Raw genomic sequence first — 18,573 nt, forward strand, 5'->3', positions numbered from 1 at the left:
AAGTCGAATAAGTGAGAAATTTAGAATTTGAATTTTGACTCTACATACATAATGCAAAAGTGAAAAAATGGGACTAAAAGTCGAAGGAAAATTTTAGAGGGATTAAAACGAAAAGTTAGAATACTTATAAGGATAAAAAATATATTTAACCTTTTTTTTTAAAAAAAAAAAATTGACAATCTAAATCTAAAATAACTCTAAAAATTACTTCAAATGAAAAGTTATTTTGACTTTTGAGTAGTAATTTTGACTTTTGATAAATGATTTTTGACAATTTTTTTAAAGAGTTTAATTTTCACAGACTCATGTTAACACATACAACTAATCAAATATTTGTTTTTTTTTTTTAAGAGACTAAAATGAATTATATTACCATAACGAAAGTCTTCCTAGCAGAGATCGTGCCAAGGAATAAAAACCTTAAAGTCAATACAAATAATAAGATTGCATACAAGGCAAAAGCCTTCACCACAAAACAACCCGAAACAACACAACAATTAGCCTATGCCTAGTAAAGTGAACGGACTAAGCCACCAACCAAGATAGTTAAAGGGAAGAGTAGCATACTTCACCTTCAACCACTTGAATTTTAACAACTTAATCCTATCCACCACCTGCATAATAGAGCTATCCTTAGAATTAAAAATTCCGTCGTTCCTTTCCTTCTAAATTTCCCACATAGTCGCAAACCAAATCACCTGAAGAATAGATTGCCTCGACTTAGAGACACCGCATAAAAGACTGAATTGATTAAAATGCCCTGGTACATCAAGAGGTATCGCCGTAGCTATTCCAAGCCATTGATAAATGTGATTCCAAACGGATCCAAAAATATTACAATGTAAGAATAAATGATTGGATGTTTCGATAAGTCCACATCCACCAACACAATTCTGAGCATCAAAGCCTAACACATGACGCCTATGAAAATTAACCTTTGTAGGAAGCCGGTCACGAAACAGACGCCACACAAAAAGCACCACCTTCAAAGGGACATCCCTATGCCAAAAAGAAGGCGATAGCACCACATTATCAACATGAACCTGCGCAATGAGAGTATTGTATGCACTTTGAACTGTATAACAAGAAGAAGGATCCACATTCCACTTTCAAATATCCTTTCTGTGAACCTGAAAAGAAACATTTTGTAGTAAAAGCCTAAGCTCCCCTACCGACTCTTCCTCCCAAGCAAACAACCTACGCCTCCACCTCCACGCCTCACCCTCCTCCTCCTAACCTAACGCTCTCATCGCTGCAATAGTCTTCCCCTTTAGTAACGACAACTCATACAACCTACTAAATCTATCATGTAACGACAACTCACCCACCCAAACATCCGTCCAAAACAACACGCTAGAGCCATCACCCAAAGAGCGGCTAACATTATTATGAAACCAGCCCTCTGAGGGCAATGCCGCTATATTCCGCCACCACGCGGAGCCATCACGCCCTCCACTACACAAATTACCGCCCTCCACCCCATTCCGCGCCGCTAATACCCTAAACCACAAACTATCCCTATCCACCAACACCACTTCTCTAATAATGCTAAATTAAATTCTTTTATTCTCCTTACCCTCAAACCTCCAACCTCCTGACTCCGACAAACAAAATTCCAATCAACCCAAATAATTTTCCTGTGGTCTGCGCTCCCCCCTCCCCCAAAAAAAAAAAAAAAATTTAAAATAGATTCAATAGAGGAGACAATACCTGACGGAGCGCCCCAAAACACCAACCGACTAGCATTCCCTCCAATTGGTAAACCAAGATATATAAAGGGGATAGAACCAACCTTGCAATTCAACACCGTTGCCGCTTCTGACAACCACGAATCATGAACATTTACCCCCACCAAAAGACTCTTCGAGAAGTTCGACTTAAGTAATCATATAATTGTTATTTAAATAAGCCACAATAATAAGAACTTAACTTGGTTGCTTCCTTAAACTAATAAGTGTTGCTTTCCCATGTTCTCTATTAAAAACCCCATCTTTTTTTAGAAATTAGTATTTTTTTTTTGTGGTAGCCGAGATTTGAATCTCAGACCTTGCATATATGTTATGCGTTGTCCTTATTAACTAACCTACACTCACGAGACTCAGAAATGAGTTTCTCCTGGACGGCACAAATTATCCATAAGCATACAAAATTTGATAATTTTTTCACATGCGTACTTCCAAACCAAATAGGTCTTATCATATGCTCGACCAAAAGAGAGAGGTCCAAGCATTATCCACTATTTGGTGAATGAACTCTAAACCAAAGAAAGAAAAATAAACAATAACAAATCTGCTTTAGATTTGAGAATCTTTATGTTAAAAAAATAATCAAACATGCTTCAAAAGTTTTGCTTCATAGGACAAGACCCTCTTACGTAAGCTAACAAAATTTTTGAACACAAATAAAAAATATATACGGAAGAAAATTACAAAGATAAAAAATGAATAAATTTCGTATATTTTGCAGTATGATAGCAACCCTTGTACTGGCAATTTCTGAATTGCTTCAATATTCGTTATTTTCTCTATCATTCCCCTTTATCTTTGGCTAACATATGATGTATAGTAGTTAGAAAACTAGTGCTTGGAAATGGTGCGTCTATAAAAGAAGTTGAAACGCCATAGCAAGATTTTGGAGCAGTACGGTGGAATTCCCTTCAACTTAGCCTCATCTTCTAGAACTACTTGCTTCACGAACTTGATTGAATTCTAGGATAACCACAAAAGAAGTAGCCTCATAATTAGGACAAAATAGCAACAAAGCTCTTAGCTATAAAAAATATTCATTCAAAGTTAAAATAAAAGTGACATTGTTGATGAGTATATTTTGTCACTTTGCATTTATGTGGACTAAGATTTCTAATTAAGATATAACTAAAGTAGGTTCTATCTTGGAGTAAAAGGAAGCCAAATGCATTATCACATATCATAGACATTATGCGGAGTAGAAAACACTACATACTTAGTTTTTTTTTTTTATTCAATTAGTTCAAGTTGTCAATCATGTTGTCATTATATATTACCTAGTATTTTGTACGATTTTTCCCTTTTAAAGTTGTTGGATGAGGTTGAGTAAACGTTAGCTAAACGCAAGTAAAATTTCAAGCTGTGAAGGCATGATCATGTTCATTAAAGTTAAGGTTTGGAATGTATAAGCTAACTTACCTTGGTGAATACCAATATCCTATTTAAGACATGATTATCAACTAGTTAAACTTTTCCATTAAAAAAAAAAAAACTATTTAAGAGACCAAATAGATATCCAACCTAACTATTTAACATTTTTTATTCTTTCAGTTTTCAAAGATTAAGTTTGTCTATTTTAGAGACCAAAAAGATATCCAACCTAACTTTTTAAGTGCATTTGAAGCAATTTATTTGAGTTTTATTGAAGCAACTTTAAAAGTTCCTATAAGAGTGTAATATAGTGCATTTATTAAAAAAAAAATTGCTTCAAAAATAAGGTTAATTAAGTTTTTAGTCTCTATAAATATTCACAGTTTTGTTTTTAGTCCCTACAAAATAAAATTACACTTTTTAGTCCCTATAAAATTTTTTATCAGCATTTTTAGTTCCTATTAATTTTTCCATCAGTATTTTTAGTCCATATAAATTTTCCATCAACAGTTTTGGTCCCTAAAATGCTTAAGGAAAATATCACAGGGATTAACAGATATGATTTTATTTTGTAGGGACTAAAAACAAAACTGTAAATATTTATAAGGACTAAAAACTTAATTAACCCAAAAAATATTATCAAAAAAGTTAAATGTGTTTTTTACTCTATAACATTTCAACAACAAAGAAAATAGTCCGCATACAACTTTTCTTCAAATTTTAATCCTCGCAATATTTTCGGTAACAATTTTAGTCTTTACAAAAATAAAATAAAAAATCGAGGTCTTATCATCAAACATGTCATAAACAACACATACCAATTGATGAAGTGTAATCATAATATTTACCTGAGAAGTGTCTTTAACAGATGAAGTGCGACCCCATCTCTCAGGGTCCCACAGAATGGAGCTATTGAATGCAAAACTTGAAATATGAATGGGAGAAGTGATTGTCTCATTGTTCATACTCCTTAAATGCCATCCAATAACTTGAGATGAGTCACAAACAGGTCCTTCAATTATCACTCTTTTTCTGTTTGCAAGTAATAATGCCGTTGGCCATGTCCCAAAGACCCTGCTCAATTGTCAAATAAACACATAATTAAGATTGAAGCACATTAGTTTTTCTTAAAAATCACCTAGGAAGTGTGAAATATCATGTTTGATGATCACTATCATTTATATAGTAAATCATGTTTGGTATTTAAAATCAATCAACGAAGAAATTTTCAAATGATCCAAGAAATTGAAAATCATCAATAAATGGACATTTTTGCCCTGAAATTCTTTTAGAATGACTAATGTGATCAAATTTACTTTGGAGAACACTTTAAAGTTTTGTTAATATTAAAAATTATATTACTAGTCACTATAATTCGAGTGACTAATTTCCTTTTGATATTAAAAAACTCGGTATCTAACCTAATTATCAACTAATTTAAAAGATCAATCCATCGTCGACTAGATAAGACTCTATTTAAAATCAAAGCAAAGAATTGAGTTGCTAATTTGATTATTATAATCATCATCACTAGTGTTAGGAATACCTAAAGATTTTCTTACTAGCCTTTTTTCCATCCAATTGAAAAAGTTGTTTATTTTTAAATTTCCACCTACTAGCTACATCAAAATTAGGAGAACACACTATTCCATAAGACATAAGAAATTAACATTGTAAATAAATAATGTAAATATAGAACTAAAATTAGTTTAGCAAATAAAAGGGGTAGAAAAGCATACTCAATATCTCTAAGCTGTTGGAAGAATTGAAGATCATAAACATTAGAAAGGCCAGCAAAGTGAACAATCCCACTAAGTCTATGATGTTCAATGTGTCTAAGAGCTAAATTTCTTTGATGATTCAATTCAGCTTCTAAGTCCATGAACTCTTCACTGAAAACAACATGTCTATACATGATACCAGTTTTCCTCAATATCTCTGGCAATTCAGTTGATTCGGTTTTCGCTTCGACAACAATCCAAAGCAATGGTTGATCAACAAGCTTTATAGTATTTGCCAACCTTCTCAAAAAAACATTGTGATAAGGTAGTTTTGTGCTTGTTGGTGTTACTATGATTAAAAGTCTTTTAGGCTTCAATTGAGGTAGTGGTTTTACATGCAATTTTGTTGTTGCTGCTGCTGCTGTTTTTTGGCTATGGATTCTAGGTGCTGGAGCTGTCCAACTTTTGTTACCATTTTTTGTTGAGATTTGAGAAGGTTGTGGTGCTACAACTTCTGTTCTATTTGAGACTGAAATTTCAAATTTGCTAGAAAATATTAAAGATTTACCTGTTGGAGCTAAACCTGTGAAAAAACCCATCACAAAACATAAAGAAAAATGAAGCATTGCTTTCTTCCATAAATGGGTTTTTTTCTTTGACCTTTCTACTAAACCCATCTTCTGAAGAAGAAGAAGAAAAAAATTGACCACAAAATTCAGGTTGAAATGGAATAAAATTGAATAATTGTTGGAACAGAATGAAGGGAAGGGTTTTATAATAATAATGTAATATAAAGTATATAGTTTAGGTGAATTTGTGGCAGCACATATTTGTTAATGGAAACGTTTGAAATGTTGAGGTTATGATTGGTACTACCAAACTAAAATATTAGCTTTTGTTTGGAGGTATTTCATATGTAAGGAATTGCTTCACTTGGTTGTGACTTGAAGTAAAAGTAATATATATACATAGAAATATAAAAAAGAAATTATTAGTGCGAGAGCATTAGTTGCTATCTTATACCAAATAGCAGTTGGGATGGTGCCAATCTATCTATTCAATAATATGTAGCACCTGTCCATTTAACTATTATTATTACTGATTAGTGATTATCCTATGGTGGCGTTTGGGAGGTTTAATTTTATAATTTGGGGTTGACTAGTCCAATAAGAGGAATGTGCATTGAAAAATTAATTAAACATTGACTGTGGAATGTCTTGGCAGAATAACTGGCACAGTGAATCTTTTGCAGTTGGTTATTTTTATAGATTACTGCAAATAGGTGGGGTGGGGGTGAGAATTAAGGTAATATACTCCATATTATGCTGATTTTATGGTTCCTTTTTACGCTACCAAGTTTTACTAAATAGACCACCCAGTGTTTCTAATATGTTCCCCAAAATACCATCTCCTCCTTTTACAAAATTCACTGCACTTATCACTATTATCAAAATTTAAATTTCTAAACTATTTAAAAAAAAAACTTTTTTTTGACAGAAAAAACTTTTGAAACTATATAACTTTATAACACTTTTTTAAAGGAATTTTATAACACTTAGATCTTGAAATGGAGCTCTCTTCATTTTGGTTCTTAGGCGGATCTCGCATGTACACACCACTCATTTATAGTTTTTAATAACAGTATTTTAATCACCCAAACTCTCTATTTTTTTTTTTTTTGGGTCAGGTCCAATCTTTCTATTCTAACATAAAAAAAGATATTAAATAAATTCCACTATATTTATTTATTAAGTCATGTTGTGGAACCCATAAGAAAAAGATTTAGTTTAAAATCTATATTTTAATTTAATATTAAAAATGTGGGTATCTCGCATACAAAGCTTTTCTAACAAATAAGTACTTTATTATTTTGCTCTTCAGTAAGAATACTAAATAATACTCATGTCGAGGATTTTTTTTTTTCTTTTTTGGAACAGTTGAATATGACAGGAAGGGATGTGTATCCGTAATGTGGATGGTGTGTTTGTTCTTGCTAAAACTATTCCGATTTTGATTATCCATGTTGTTAATGTCAGAGAAGCTATGAGTCTCTATTATGCGTTGGAGTGGCTAAGTGGCATGAGGTTTGACAATGTCAATTTTTGTCCTAGATTCAAAGCTCACTACATATGCTTTCAACTATCACTATTTAAATGTTATTGAATTTAGACAGATTATCATCACTTGCAAAAGAAATTTCAACCCTTACTTCACAAACTCAAATGCCTAGTTTAATAGGCGACAAACAAATGATGTAGATTACATCCTTGTTGAGGTTGTCACATTAATGTACCTCGTTATATTGATATTGACCATTTTATTATTAATGAATTGTTATAAGCATATTTATTTAAAAAAAAAAAAACAAATACTCTTGCTTATTGGGTAAGCTCCCCATTGAAAATGATTTTAATTCTTAAAATTCTAATTCTAGAACTTAAATTCCAATAGCAAGACAGAGAATAAAAACCCTCACTATTTATTTGGATTGTGGGACTTGTGAAATATTAGGGTATTATTTAAAAGAAAATAGACAAACACATGATATTTTGAATTTTTGAGAACACAAATGTTGTTCGACACCATATAATTATAATATTTTATGTTTTTATTGATTCTTTTTTCTTTCTTTTTCACTATTTTACGTATATTTTTTATATGGTATCCACATAAGATGTTCAAATAATACTTTAGATAAAAAAAAATTGTGTTTAGTAAAAATTAGAGGCGTGAAAGAAAGAGGAGTGTTATTTGAACAACCAATTTGATGTACAACGCATAGGACAACCATAATTTACAAAAAAACAATAGGTAGTTGCACGGAAACAAAAGCAATAGAGAAATAATGTAAAAAATAATGCGAGCATGAAAGAGAAAATTGTCATATGTTAAAATATCACTATATTATGTCATAAACCAAAAATCAGGTTTATGGGTACTTTTGTAACTCTCTAACAACACAAGCACACAACACTAGTGTACAAGTATTATCTGTTTCTGATGTTTGAGTTCACTCAAAGTTGTTTATCAGAAACTTTCAGGTGCGTTATTTTCTTTCAGTTATCACTTTTTGCAGTTCCAATTTTATGCTCAAATTTTAGAATGCAATTTCGTTGCATAGTAGCTGCTTGAAAAAATGCCACTAAGAGCTTGTAGGAAGTGTGACTTTAGCATTCTATAGCAGAGTTAGTGACATGGCTCGTTCGCATTAATCTTTCACACACTAACATTTGAAACACTCATTTGTGACCACTTCATTGCCCTTTTAAGGTTCTCTAATATAACTAGAGTTTTACATATTTTGCTTTTCAAATATATCATCTCTATGACCATTCATAGCGTATTTCGACGTATGTATAGTTATGTAAAACCTAGTCTACAACCTGCAATTTTCTCCAATCTCAGTAAAGAGCTACCAACCAATAGTTACATAATCTTCCTGTGTAAGCAACATCATTACAAGGAAGCGCTTGAAGCGTTTGATTTTCATCTAAAGAATTCGAATAGCCATTTTGAACCAAGCACCTATACAAGTCTAGTTTTGGCTTGCGCCAACTTTAGATCTCTTGATTACGCGAAGAAAATTCATGATCACGTTTTAAAGTCCAACTACCAACCAAGCATAATTCTCCAAAATCATATGATTAATATGTATGGAAAATGTGGTTCTATGAAGGATGCTAGAAAAGTTTTTGACACAATGCAGCTGCCAAATGTGGTCTCTTGGACTTCGATGATCTCCGGATACTCACAGAACGGTCAAGCGAATGATGCCATCATCATGTATATTCAAATGACGCGGTCGGGTCAGTTTCCGGACCAATTAACCTTTGGAAGCGTAATTAAGGCTTGCTACATTGCAGGCGATATAGATTTAGGCAGGCAACTGCATGCCCATGTCATTAAATCATGGTTTGGTCATCACTTGACTTCCCAAAATGCTCTTATTTCAATGTATACAAATTTCGGACAAATTGAACATGCCTCCAATGTATTTACAAGGATTCCTACAAAGGATTTAATTTCTTGGGGTACCATGATTACGGGGTATATTCAACTTGGTTATAGGGTAGAAGCTTTATATCTTTTCAGAGATTTGCTCAGGCAAGGCACTTATCAGCCAAATGAGTTTATATTTGGCAGTGTTTTCAGTGCTTGCAGCAGTCTTCTTGAATTAGAGTATGGAAAGCAAGTACATGGAATGTGTGTTAAATTCGGTTTACGCAGGAACGTTTTTGCTGGATGCTCTCTCTGTGACATGTATGCGAAATTCGGATTCTTACCTTCGGCAAAGATGGCATTCTGTCAGATTAAAAACCCTGATATAGTGTCCTGGAATGCAATTATTGCAGCATTTGCTGACAATGGTGATGCAAATGAAGCTATAGATTTTTTCCGTCAGATGATTCATATTGGGTTGACCCCAGACAGCATTACTTATATTTCTTTACTTTGCACATGTGGGAGCCCTGTGAGACTCAACCAAGGCAGGCAGATTCATTCTTACATTGTGAAAATAGGTTTTGATAAGGAAATAACCGTATGCAACTCATTGCTAACCATGTACACGAAGTGCTCACATCTACACGATGCATTGAATGTTTTCAGGGATATAAGTCGAAATGCCAACTTAGTTTCTTGGAATGCTATTCTTTCAGCATGCTTGCAGAAAAAGCAAGAAGGAGAGACTTTCAGATTATATAAGGAAATGCATTTTTCTGGAAATAAACCTGACAGTATCACCATAACTACTTTATTAGGAACTTGTGCTGAACTGACATCTTTAGGAGTGGGGAATCAAGTCCATTGCTATAGTATTAAAAGTGGGCTAATACTTGATGTTTCTGTGTGCAATGGATTGATCGACATGTATGCGAAATGTGGATCACTTAAACACGCCCGGGATGTTTTTGATTCAACACAGAACCTGGATATAGTCTCATGGAGTAGTTTAATTGTTGGTTATGCTCAGTGTGGACTTGGACATGAAGCTCTTAATCTCTTCAGAATTATGACGAATCTAGGCGTTCAGCCTAACGAGGTCACATATCTTGGCGCTCTCAGCGCGTGCAGTCACATTGGATTGGTGGAGGAAGGTTGGCGCTTATATAAATCCATGGAAACAGAACACGGGATTCCACCAACAAGAGAGCACTTCTCTTGCATAGTCGATTTGCTTGCTCGCGCTGGATGCTTGCATGAAGCAGAAACTTTTATTCAGAAATCAGGACTTGACGCTGACATTACTGCATGGAAAACTCTACTTGCTGCTTGTAAAACTCATAATAATGTTGACATTGCAGAGCGAGGCGCAGGAAATATACTAAAGCTTGACCCTTCCAATTCTGCTGCAATGGTGATGCTTTGTAACATACATGCTTCTGCTGGCAATTGGGAAGAAGTTGCCAAACTAAGGAAGTTAATGAAACAAATGGGTGTACAAAAGGTTCCTGGTCAAAGCTGGATAGAAGTTAAGGATAAGTTCCATATATTCTTCTCAGAAGATAGTTCACATCCACAAAGGAACCTCATATATACAATGCTTGAAGAGTTATGGTCGCAGGTGTTGGATGATGGTTATGATCCTTGCCAGAGGTTAGACGTTAGCATTTGGTAGGAAAATATTTGGAAATTTGTAGTTGAGCTACACTTTTGTGTAACAAAAAGGTTGATCCAGGATCCAGTTAATCTAAGGATTATCCGCTGTTTGTTTTTCTTCTGAGTTATATTCTGTTAATTCCATCTGTCCCCTATTTTACAGTTGTTATATTCAAAATATGTATTTGAAAAAGAAAAACTATATTGAATATGATCCCAAGATAGTTTTGATGCTGCACTACAAGAAGTTTGTGATGATTGGCCAGAAGGATTAGCAAAATACTAATAATGGTGCTTTTCCTTTTGTGCGTGCTTTGATTATTAGGCATCTAGGTTTAGCTGAACAGTTCATTAACGGCTTGATTAGTTCTGTCTGTAATATCAATATGTCAATTTTCCACAAGCAATTTGCTGCTTTAAAGTTTAGATGAGCTTAACTGCCTGAATTTTCTGTTTCAATTTTCATGCTTCTTTTAAACTGATTGCTTACATATTTTCCCAAACAGTTTCTAGATTTGGCATCAATTATGCTGATTTATCACGTCTTACATTTAAAAAAAGTTGCAGATTACATCAGTCACATAATGCATCAAGAAAAGTCTTTCATTTGAAGAGCAGAATTTCAGCCAATAACTAGAAACAATTTCAGTCAATGACCAGAAGCAAAACTCGTGCAAAAGCATAGGAATGGAAGAAAAAAAGTGCCGGAAGGAAAATCAAGCCTTCCAAATCCAACATGTGATAATTGTGTCATTAATAGAAATATAGCTCAAACAACATTTCAAATTCTTGGTAATATTACAACATAAAATGTAAGAAATAATCATACACTGCATAAATCATAATGGGAATATGTTCTAATTAATGTTTGCCTGGCATTGAGGCAACTACCACCATACCGCAATGAAAGCTATAGCACAATGAAAATCTATTAAATGAGATGGAGTTTTGAAGTTTATCGAATCAGACATTTAAGGGTAAAACAAACTACATGTTTACTACAACGAGAGGCACAAAAATTCCCATTTAATAAGAGACCACTTGGGTTGTCTACAATGAGGGTGGCAACTGGCATGAAGGTACTGGAAATGATTATATCATGGTTTAAGCTTCTGGAAGTATTAGGCAACATTGCCTGGACACTTGCACTCACTTTTTTTTTCATCATCATTTTTTGGAGATGGGGAATTATAAATTTTACCAGTGTTGTATGGTCTATCAAAAAATAAACACAGCTAAACATTTCAGTCAAAAACTTGGTCCCATTCTCTGCTGTCACAGGCTTATAGATCCGGTTTGTTTAAGATAGAATCTCTTTCGGGTCGCGGTGCTTCTTCAACTTCTTCTGCAACTTCGGTTTGGTTGAGATCGAATCACTTTTGGGTAGATCTGGTTTGGTTACAATAGAATCCTTTTTGGGTCGGTGCTTCTTCAACTTCTTCTGCAACTTCGGTTTGGTTGAGATCGAATCACTTTTGGGTAGATCCGGTTTGGTTACGATAGAATCTTTTTTGGGTCGGTGCTTCTTCAACTTCTTCTGCAACTTCGGTTTGGTTGAGATCGAATCACTTTTGGGTAGATCTGGTTTGGTTGAGATAGAATCTCTGTCAGGTCGATGCTTCTTCCACTTCTTCTTCTGCAACTGCAACTCCGTCAACCAAGATGGAACTTCACAGCCTGAGGATGCCATTAGATTAGATACATTCCGCAGGAATGGAATGTCCTCCTCTGTGTAAAATGTAATCGCTTCCCCACTCCTCCCTGCTCTGCCAGAACGACCTATTGAAAAATCAATGTTTATATTTAGCAAAAAATAGAATCATATAATATTTAAAAATTAATGTATTAAAGAATATATAATAAACAAATGGCTCCATGAGTGAATAATACGAATCACAACCCCTATGAATACTTCTTCTCAAATCTAAAACAATGTTAATGCCGTGGCACTAACCAATTCTGTGGATATATGCAGATGCAGAATCTGGGAAATCATAATTGATCACACAGTTTATGCCTTTGAAATCCATTCCCCGAGCAACCACGTCAGTGGCAATCAAAACCCATGTTTTACCAGCTCTGAAGTTGTCAACTGCATTTTCTCGCTGTACAGAATTCAAGAGATTAGAAAAATTACATCACAGTTACGGCTACATTAACAAATATGTTTTCATAATGGAATAACTATTGCTGATGATCAGAGATTAAAAGTTAAAACAGATTTGTATATTAAAACAGGTTTGCCATGTTCAGTAATGATGAACAGAATAGTCAAGTACAAAAACAATTGCACAAACAAGGAATATTATAATTTGACGTCTTCACCATACAAATAGTATGGACCAGATCTTGGTCATATGCTTCATCGGTTTTCTCTTTTATTTTTGTGTTTCTAGGCTGAAGGGAAAATGTCCAGACTTACTTCATACTCCAACAAGTAACTTATTTTGTTCAAAGGGATTGAGAACTACCTCTTCTTGAGACAAATCAGAATGGATGACATCAACTCTAATATTGTCGAATGCAAGTTCCCCATACAGCTCTTTCGCGCGCTCCTTGCTTTGGAGAAAGACCAATACTGGAGGATTTAGACTCTTCAAGATATCAAAGGTAAAAAAAAAAAAGGTCAACAAATGCAAGAAAACTAAATAATAACATTAAGAATGAGCGACAATAAGCATTTAGGGCCTGTTTGGATTGGCTTATTTTTGAGCTTATGAAAAATAGCTTAGGCAAATAATAAGCATTTATATTAATTCATAAGTTCTCACAAACAAAAATAGTATCTTCATAAACTACCTTGACAAGCTTATGAATAATACATAAAGTTTATTTATTTGGATAAGCTGTTTTGCATAAGCTCAAAAATAAGCCAATCCAAACAGGCCCTCACAATACATTTTTACACCAAACTGGAATAAGACAATGTTAAATAATATGCATGCAGCGCACAATAAACAGCAAACAAGATAAATTCATAATAGGAAATACACATTAATGATAAATTGCAAAGAGACAAACAGCCGCCTATTGAAAATAGAAGAAAAACAAACTGACCAATAATGCCTGTTATCTAAAGCATTCATCTTAGTATCATACCTCTGCAAAACTTTGCCGAATCGCTAGAAGTTTTCCTTCTTCACTTCCGGTAAAAACTAACTTTTGCTTAATTGTATCAGAAGCCATATTCCTGAAGTGATTCCCATAAAAGAATTTTTTACAATAACGTGAAGAACAGTCTTAAAGTAATGCTCATGAGCATAAAGTTTAATAAATTTTTGTATTGCACTTACTTCCTGCCAACGATTACCCGAACAGCATCATGCATGAGTTCTCGAGCTCGATCTTCAACAAAATCAGGTAAAGTAGCACTAAACAGAGAGCGTATTATTGAGGGGTTTGTGCATGCTTTGATAATAGAATCAATCTGCTTGAACAATTGAGGCTCAAATAGCTTATCAGATTCATCAAGGACAAGATACTCAACTCTGCAGCAACCAAAAAGTTGAAAGAAAATATATCAACAGTAACACAACCATTTAGTAAATCACATTGCATGCCTAGCGTCTACTACTACTGATTTTGCTGACACAATGTAGAATACTGCTAAAAACAGCATGCAAAGTTTTAAAGTGCATGAATCATTTATGTAGTTCACAATACAATCAACACCAACTGTAGTTGGACTCTACTATTATTTGTAGTACCCAGTCAAATTTATCATTAAATTACATAACACCTAATAGAGAGCCAAACAAACACTTTTTTTTAAAGAATATTCAACAAATACTGGGTCATCCCATCATATATGAAAGTATAATCTTTCAGAAATAATTGTGCTACTGAACTAGTGTTTGTTTTCATGTTCAGTGGGCTCCAACTGGCTAGTCATATGGAAGCAGCAAATGCTTACTTCTCAATAACACTGTTTAGGAATGTGTTTAGACTTAGTAGAGTCGATGATCAGATCCTAAAATTTAGTTTTTGCTGCTTGGGTTTACTATGGCGTCATTTGATCCATGTAGCCGACCCCACTTAGTGGGAAAAGGCTTGGTTGTTGTTGTTGTTGTTGCTGCTGCTTGGGTTTACGGTTTGTGAGTCAACTGAATGATCAACTAATTATTTGCTTGCGTCTACTTCATTTAGTCCACAAGGCCAGATAAAAAGAAAGGTAAATGCAAATAGTTACTAGTATCCAATTGCGCCTACAAGTTTGAGCAGATTCAACTTTAAACGGGGAAGCTGCTACCATGACTATAATTTGACAATAAACCAAAATACAAAAAGCAGGTCTATAGATTGTTGATATTCGGATATAGCCTTCAATCCTTCATTATGACCATAAATGAGGAATAACATGAAAAATGTTCCTCATTGTTATCGTATTTTAGCAAGACTAACAGCTAAACAAATGTACCATTCCAGGATCTTATTTTACATTTAGTATGCAATTGGTTGATAATGGACAGAGCAAAGCAGAGGCCAATATGTGATATTTAAGCTATAGCGTAAATGAAAAAGTGGGAGCAGTTATGGACTAAATACATGTAATGATTACTTGATTAGTTTTTTAAGAATTTAAAGTTTAAAGCAATAAGACTAATTATTTCATTATTACACACCTGCTGAGATCAACCTTTTTCTTCTTGATAGCCAAGCATAATCGAAGTGGAGTGGATATAAGTATGTCACAAGAAAATTTTGAAAAATCAGCATTTCTTAAAAGATTTTTTGTCATTAACTTGATGCGAAACTTTTCTCCTTTGGCCAGCTTTTTGCACTCTCTGTATGTTTGACCAGATAATTCACGGCTATGACAAATGATAACAGCTCGAACGCCACCTTTTGCATGAGCCTATAAAAACAATTGATTATTGGAGCTCCTGACACGGGACGTTGGAAGCAAAAGACAGCTGGACAAAATATAAACAATACCTTGAGCTTCATGAGCATGGGGCACACAAATGCAAGGGTTTTTCCAGAGCCAGTTGGGGCACACGCAAAACATTCACGGTCCTATCCCATATCAGTAAAAACAATGTTATGATAATATCTATCTTGCAGACAATATCAAGTTTGAATAAATAAATATAAAAGATCAAACTACAGCAACAATTTTCTGAAAAAGGTAATATCCAATGCAATCCATACCTGTAAGAGTACTGGAATAGCCTGCCGTTGGATTGGTGTTGGTTCTCTGAATCCAAGTTCTGCCAGTTTCCACAATAAATAGGATGGACATTTATATCTATAATAAACGATTCAATAAGATTCTGAACTGTGAATTCATACAAATATACAATGATACGCAGAATAAGTAACAAACAGATTCCAGAATAATAATATTATCAGAAAACCTAACCTTGTTTTCAACTCATCAAAGCTTTGAAGTGGGGACGGCACATTGTAACCAGAGACATGAATGTTATGATTCTTCCTGAAGATAGCATCACGCTAAAAACAATAAAAAAAAACAAATGTGAATGTTGGGAAAATTATTGCACGAATCACATAACATAAGAGTTTTTAATTTGCACGAAATATTAAGGAAATATACCTCGAGTTGCTTATTTTGTTCTTTCTTCAGCCGAATGGACTCATCATTATCATCGGCTTGGCCTTCTTCGTTTGACTTGGATGTTGAACTTCGGAACACACTGAATCCGTCAACAGCTTCTATTACTCATAGAAATGAAACAAAAGTGAGATAAAAAAAAAAAAAAAAAAAAAAAGATTATTGGTACAAATAATGATGGTATCGAATAATAAAATGTTTTGAGAATGAGAATACCAGAAGAGGTTTTCTTGCGCTTCCTCTTCTTTCCAGACACAGCTTCTATTGTTTCCTTGCTTTCTTCATCTTCTGTCACGGTCTGAATCTTCGCAAAACTGTTATCCGTGTCTTTTTTCTTTTTAAGAAAATAACAATTATCAGTTAAAGAGAACAAATAAGTATAGAAATAGCTTATATATAAGCACTTATATATATGAGAGAGAGAGAGAGAGAGAGAGAGAGAGATTGAAATGATGATATACCTGGAAGCGTGCAATATCGGCGCCGAATTTCTTTCTATCGAAATGAATACCGGCGAACAAAAACGACGAGTCGTTCGCCATATTGATAGTACGGTGAGTTTGCAGTTGCAGTTGCCACCGTCGTTCACTTGTTGCGGCTGACCTGAGCAGTTTCCCTTCCACTTCTCACTTCTACTCTTCTTCTTCTTTCTGTTGACAACCCAAAAATTGTTCGGGTCACAATAACCCAGATTTATTGGGCCTAATACCCACTAAAAACTGGACCTCTTTTCAATATTCACCCAGATTCTTTTCTACACTTCCTTTTTGCCCTTTGAGCCTCTGCAAGCTGCTGCGGCTAATTTCCTCAAATACTTTTTTTTTTTTTTAATATTTCCTTTTTTTATTACTCAAAAAAATTGTCTTTTTTAAGGGTATAAATTTCGATATACTCTTCAATATATTCTTCTGCCTACTTTTAGTACATTTTTGTTATATTCTTCTCAGTTTAAGTTTTATTGCTATGTACTTTAGGTTTATTAATCATTAATTATGACGATATCTTTAATTTTGTTTTTTTTTTTCTTTCTATGTTTTAAAATTTATTTTTGCTTTGAACACTAATTTTTAATATTTTCAATAGTGACTATCTTGATATACACTATAGCATTTTAGAGGGTCGCTGCTACGCTATATAGATTAACAACATAGTGTGTGGCATGTTGTGAAGTGGACGTCGGTGATGGTGGAGAGAGTTTAGACGAGAGAATGGGGAAAGTTTGGCAAAAGAGCAAGGTTAATTATAGTTAGAGTGATCAATTTTGCCCGAACACGTTTCTCTTCTGTTTGGATCAGCGTCTAATTTACCCAAAATTAAAGTAATTCAAAAATTGTATATAATAGTTTCACGCTATATATAATATATAATAGCAGTGAAACTATAATAGTAATAGTGCATTGGAACAAAGTATTGCCCTGACAAACACTTATCCAAACATTGGATTCATCTATCTTCGTTTTAACTCACTTTGGTGGTGGGTGTCCGCACAAACGAACACACATTTAATAAGTTTTTGCAATTTAACCCACCAAATAGGCTAGACAACACAATTCGACACATCTACCCTGTAGCTAATTTTAGGTAGCAATTGTCTTGGGGGCCATGAGGCCATTGCTGATTGATATTACGTACAGCTATGTTCACGAGTGGTAGTTAGAAGTAATAATACTAATAGAGAGGGTACCTCAAACTGAAAAGCTTCTGACTTTATGTTCTGTTGTTAGGGGGTTACTCCTCCCGCAAGGCAAGGGATATACACTCCAAAATTGCTATATTGCATTCAGATTTTGGGAGGTTCTTACAAGAAGACGGGGTTGGAAAAAATGGTGTTAACGAATCTTGAACATAGTGTTAGTTGACTCATTGTATTGTAGGACTAGGATGGATGGTACGTACGGAAAGTCATAATAAGAACATAGTGGTGGGGTCGTAACTTTTTACGTTAGATTCATGTTTTCTCATTCTATATCATATGAAACAATAATTCATGACAGCCCATAACATATCGCAGCTGTTTGTTCAAATTTTCGCAAGCTATTCAATACCCTTTGGTCTCCACACCTTAAATTGCAATGATTTTTTTTTTCTTTCTTTTTTGACAATCAAATAACAATGATAGTGTATAATAATAGTTGGCAAAAATGTATGCAATCTATCTAATTTATCTTTGATGTGCTTTTTTTCAGTGAAAAGGAAATGTATATCGATGGTGTTTGACAGTATAAGGCAATATCTTGCAATTCCAGAAGCATTATTTAATTTTGGGAGACCAACCGTGGTATATATATTAAGTTGAGAGAATGACCCGTATCTGATGAATTCATAAGTGAGTGGCTCTTCTTAAGCAATATATTTTTTAATCAACTAAGCAATCTTTTATGCTCTCGTAACTGATTTGTTAACTACTTATTATCTTATCATTTATTGATGATTTCTTGCACAATGTAGAGTTTATTTCTTCGTGAGGGTATATGTAAGAAAAATGCTATATACAGTGAAAAGATTCTTGCTAGTACATGGCGAACCGTATTACTAGGAACTGTATGTAAATTCCATTATGTAA

At 34.0% G+C, this 18,573-nt stretch overlaps 3 protein-coding genes across 3 annotated transcripts; 1 reads left to right on the forward strand and 2 right to left on the reverse strand.

Moving 5' to 3' along the window:
* Positions 1 to 2,290: 2,290 nt before the first annotated feature.
* On the reverse strand, positions 2,291 to 5,780 carry LOC112416240 (beta-1,4-xylosyltransferase IRX9). Its single transcript, XM_024769410.2, has 3 exons — positions 4,856 to 5,780; positions 3,965 to 4,190; positions 2,291 to 2,708 (listed from the first exon to the last, which is right to left on the reverse strand). The coding sequence occupies exons 1-3, from the start codon at positions 5,512 to 5,514 to the stop codon at positions 2,577 to 2,579; spliced, it is 1,017 nt and encodes a 338-aa protein (XP_024625178.1). The 5' UTR covers positions 5,515 to 5,780; the 3' UTR covers positions 2,291 to 2,576.
* A 2,096-nt stretch (positions 5,781 to 7,876) lies between these two features.
* Positions 7,877 to 10,676, forward strand: LOC11429894 (pentatricopeptide repeat-containing protein At3g53360, mitochondrial). Its single transcript, XM_024770530.2, has one exon. The coding sequence runs from the start codon at positions 8,163 to 8,165 to the stop codon at positions 10,452 to 10,454; it is 2,292 nt and encodes a 763-aa protein (XP_024626298.1). The 5' UTR covers positions 7,877 to 8,162; the 3' UTR covers positions 10,455 to 10,676.
* A 524-nt stretch (positions 10,677 to 11,200) lies between these two features.
* On the reverse strand, positions 11,201 to 16,662 carry LOC11421484 (DEAD-box ATP-dependent RNA helicase 57). The gene is made up of 12 exons (XM_003625544.4): positions 16,472 to 16,662; positions 16,227 to 16,344; positions 15,993 to 16,111; positions 15,798 to 15,889; positions 15,587 to 15,683; positions 15,371 to 15,451; positions 15,058 to 15,290; positions 13,729 to 13,923; positions 13,535 to 13,625; positions 12,907 to 13,029; positions 12,390 to 12,540; positions 11,201 to 12,214 (listed from the first exon to the last, which is right to left on the reverse strand). The coding sequence occupies exons 1-12, from the start codon at positions 16,550 to 16,552 to the stop codon at positions 11,736 to 11,738; spliced, it is 1,860 nt and encodes a 619-aa protein (XP_003625592.1). The 5' UTR covers positions 16,553 to 16,662; the 3' UTR covers positions 11,201 to 11,735.
* Between the last annotated feature and the right edge of the window lie 1,911 nt (positions 16,663 to 18,573).

The sequence above is a fragment of the Medicago truncatula genome, chromosome 7 (assembly GCF_003473485.1).
Source record: "Medicago truncatula cultivar Jemalong A17 chromosome 7, MtrunA17r5.0-ANR, whole genome shotgun sequence".
NCBI lineage: Eukaryota > Viridiplantae > Streptophyta > Magnoliopsida > Fabales > Fabaceae > Medicago > Medicago truncatula.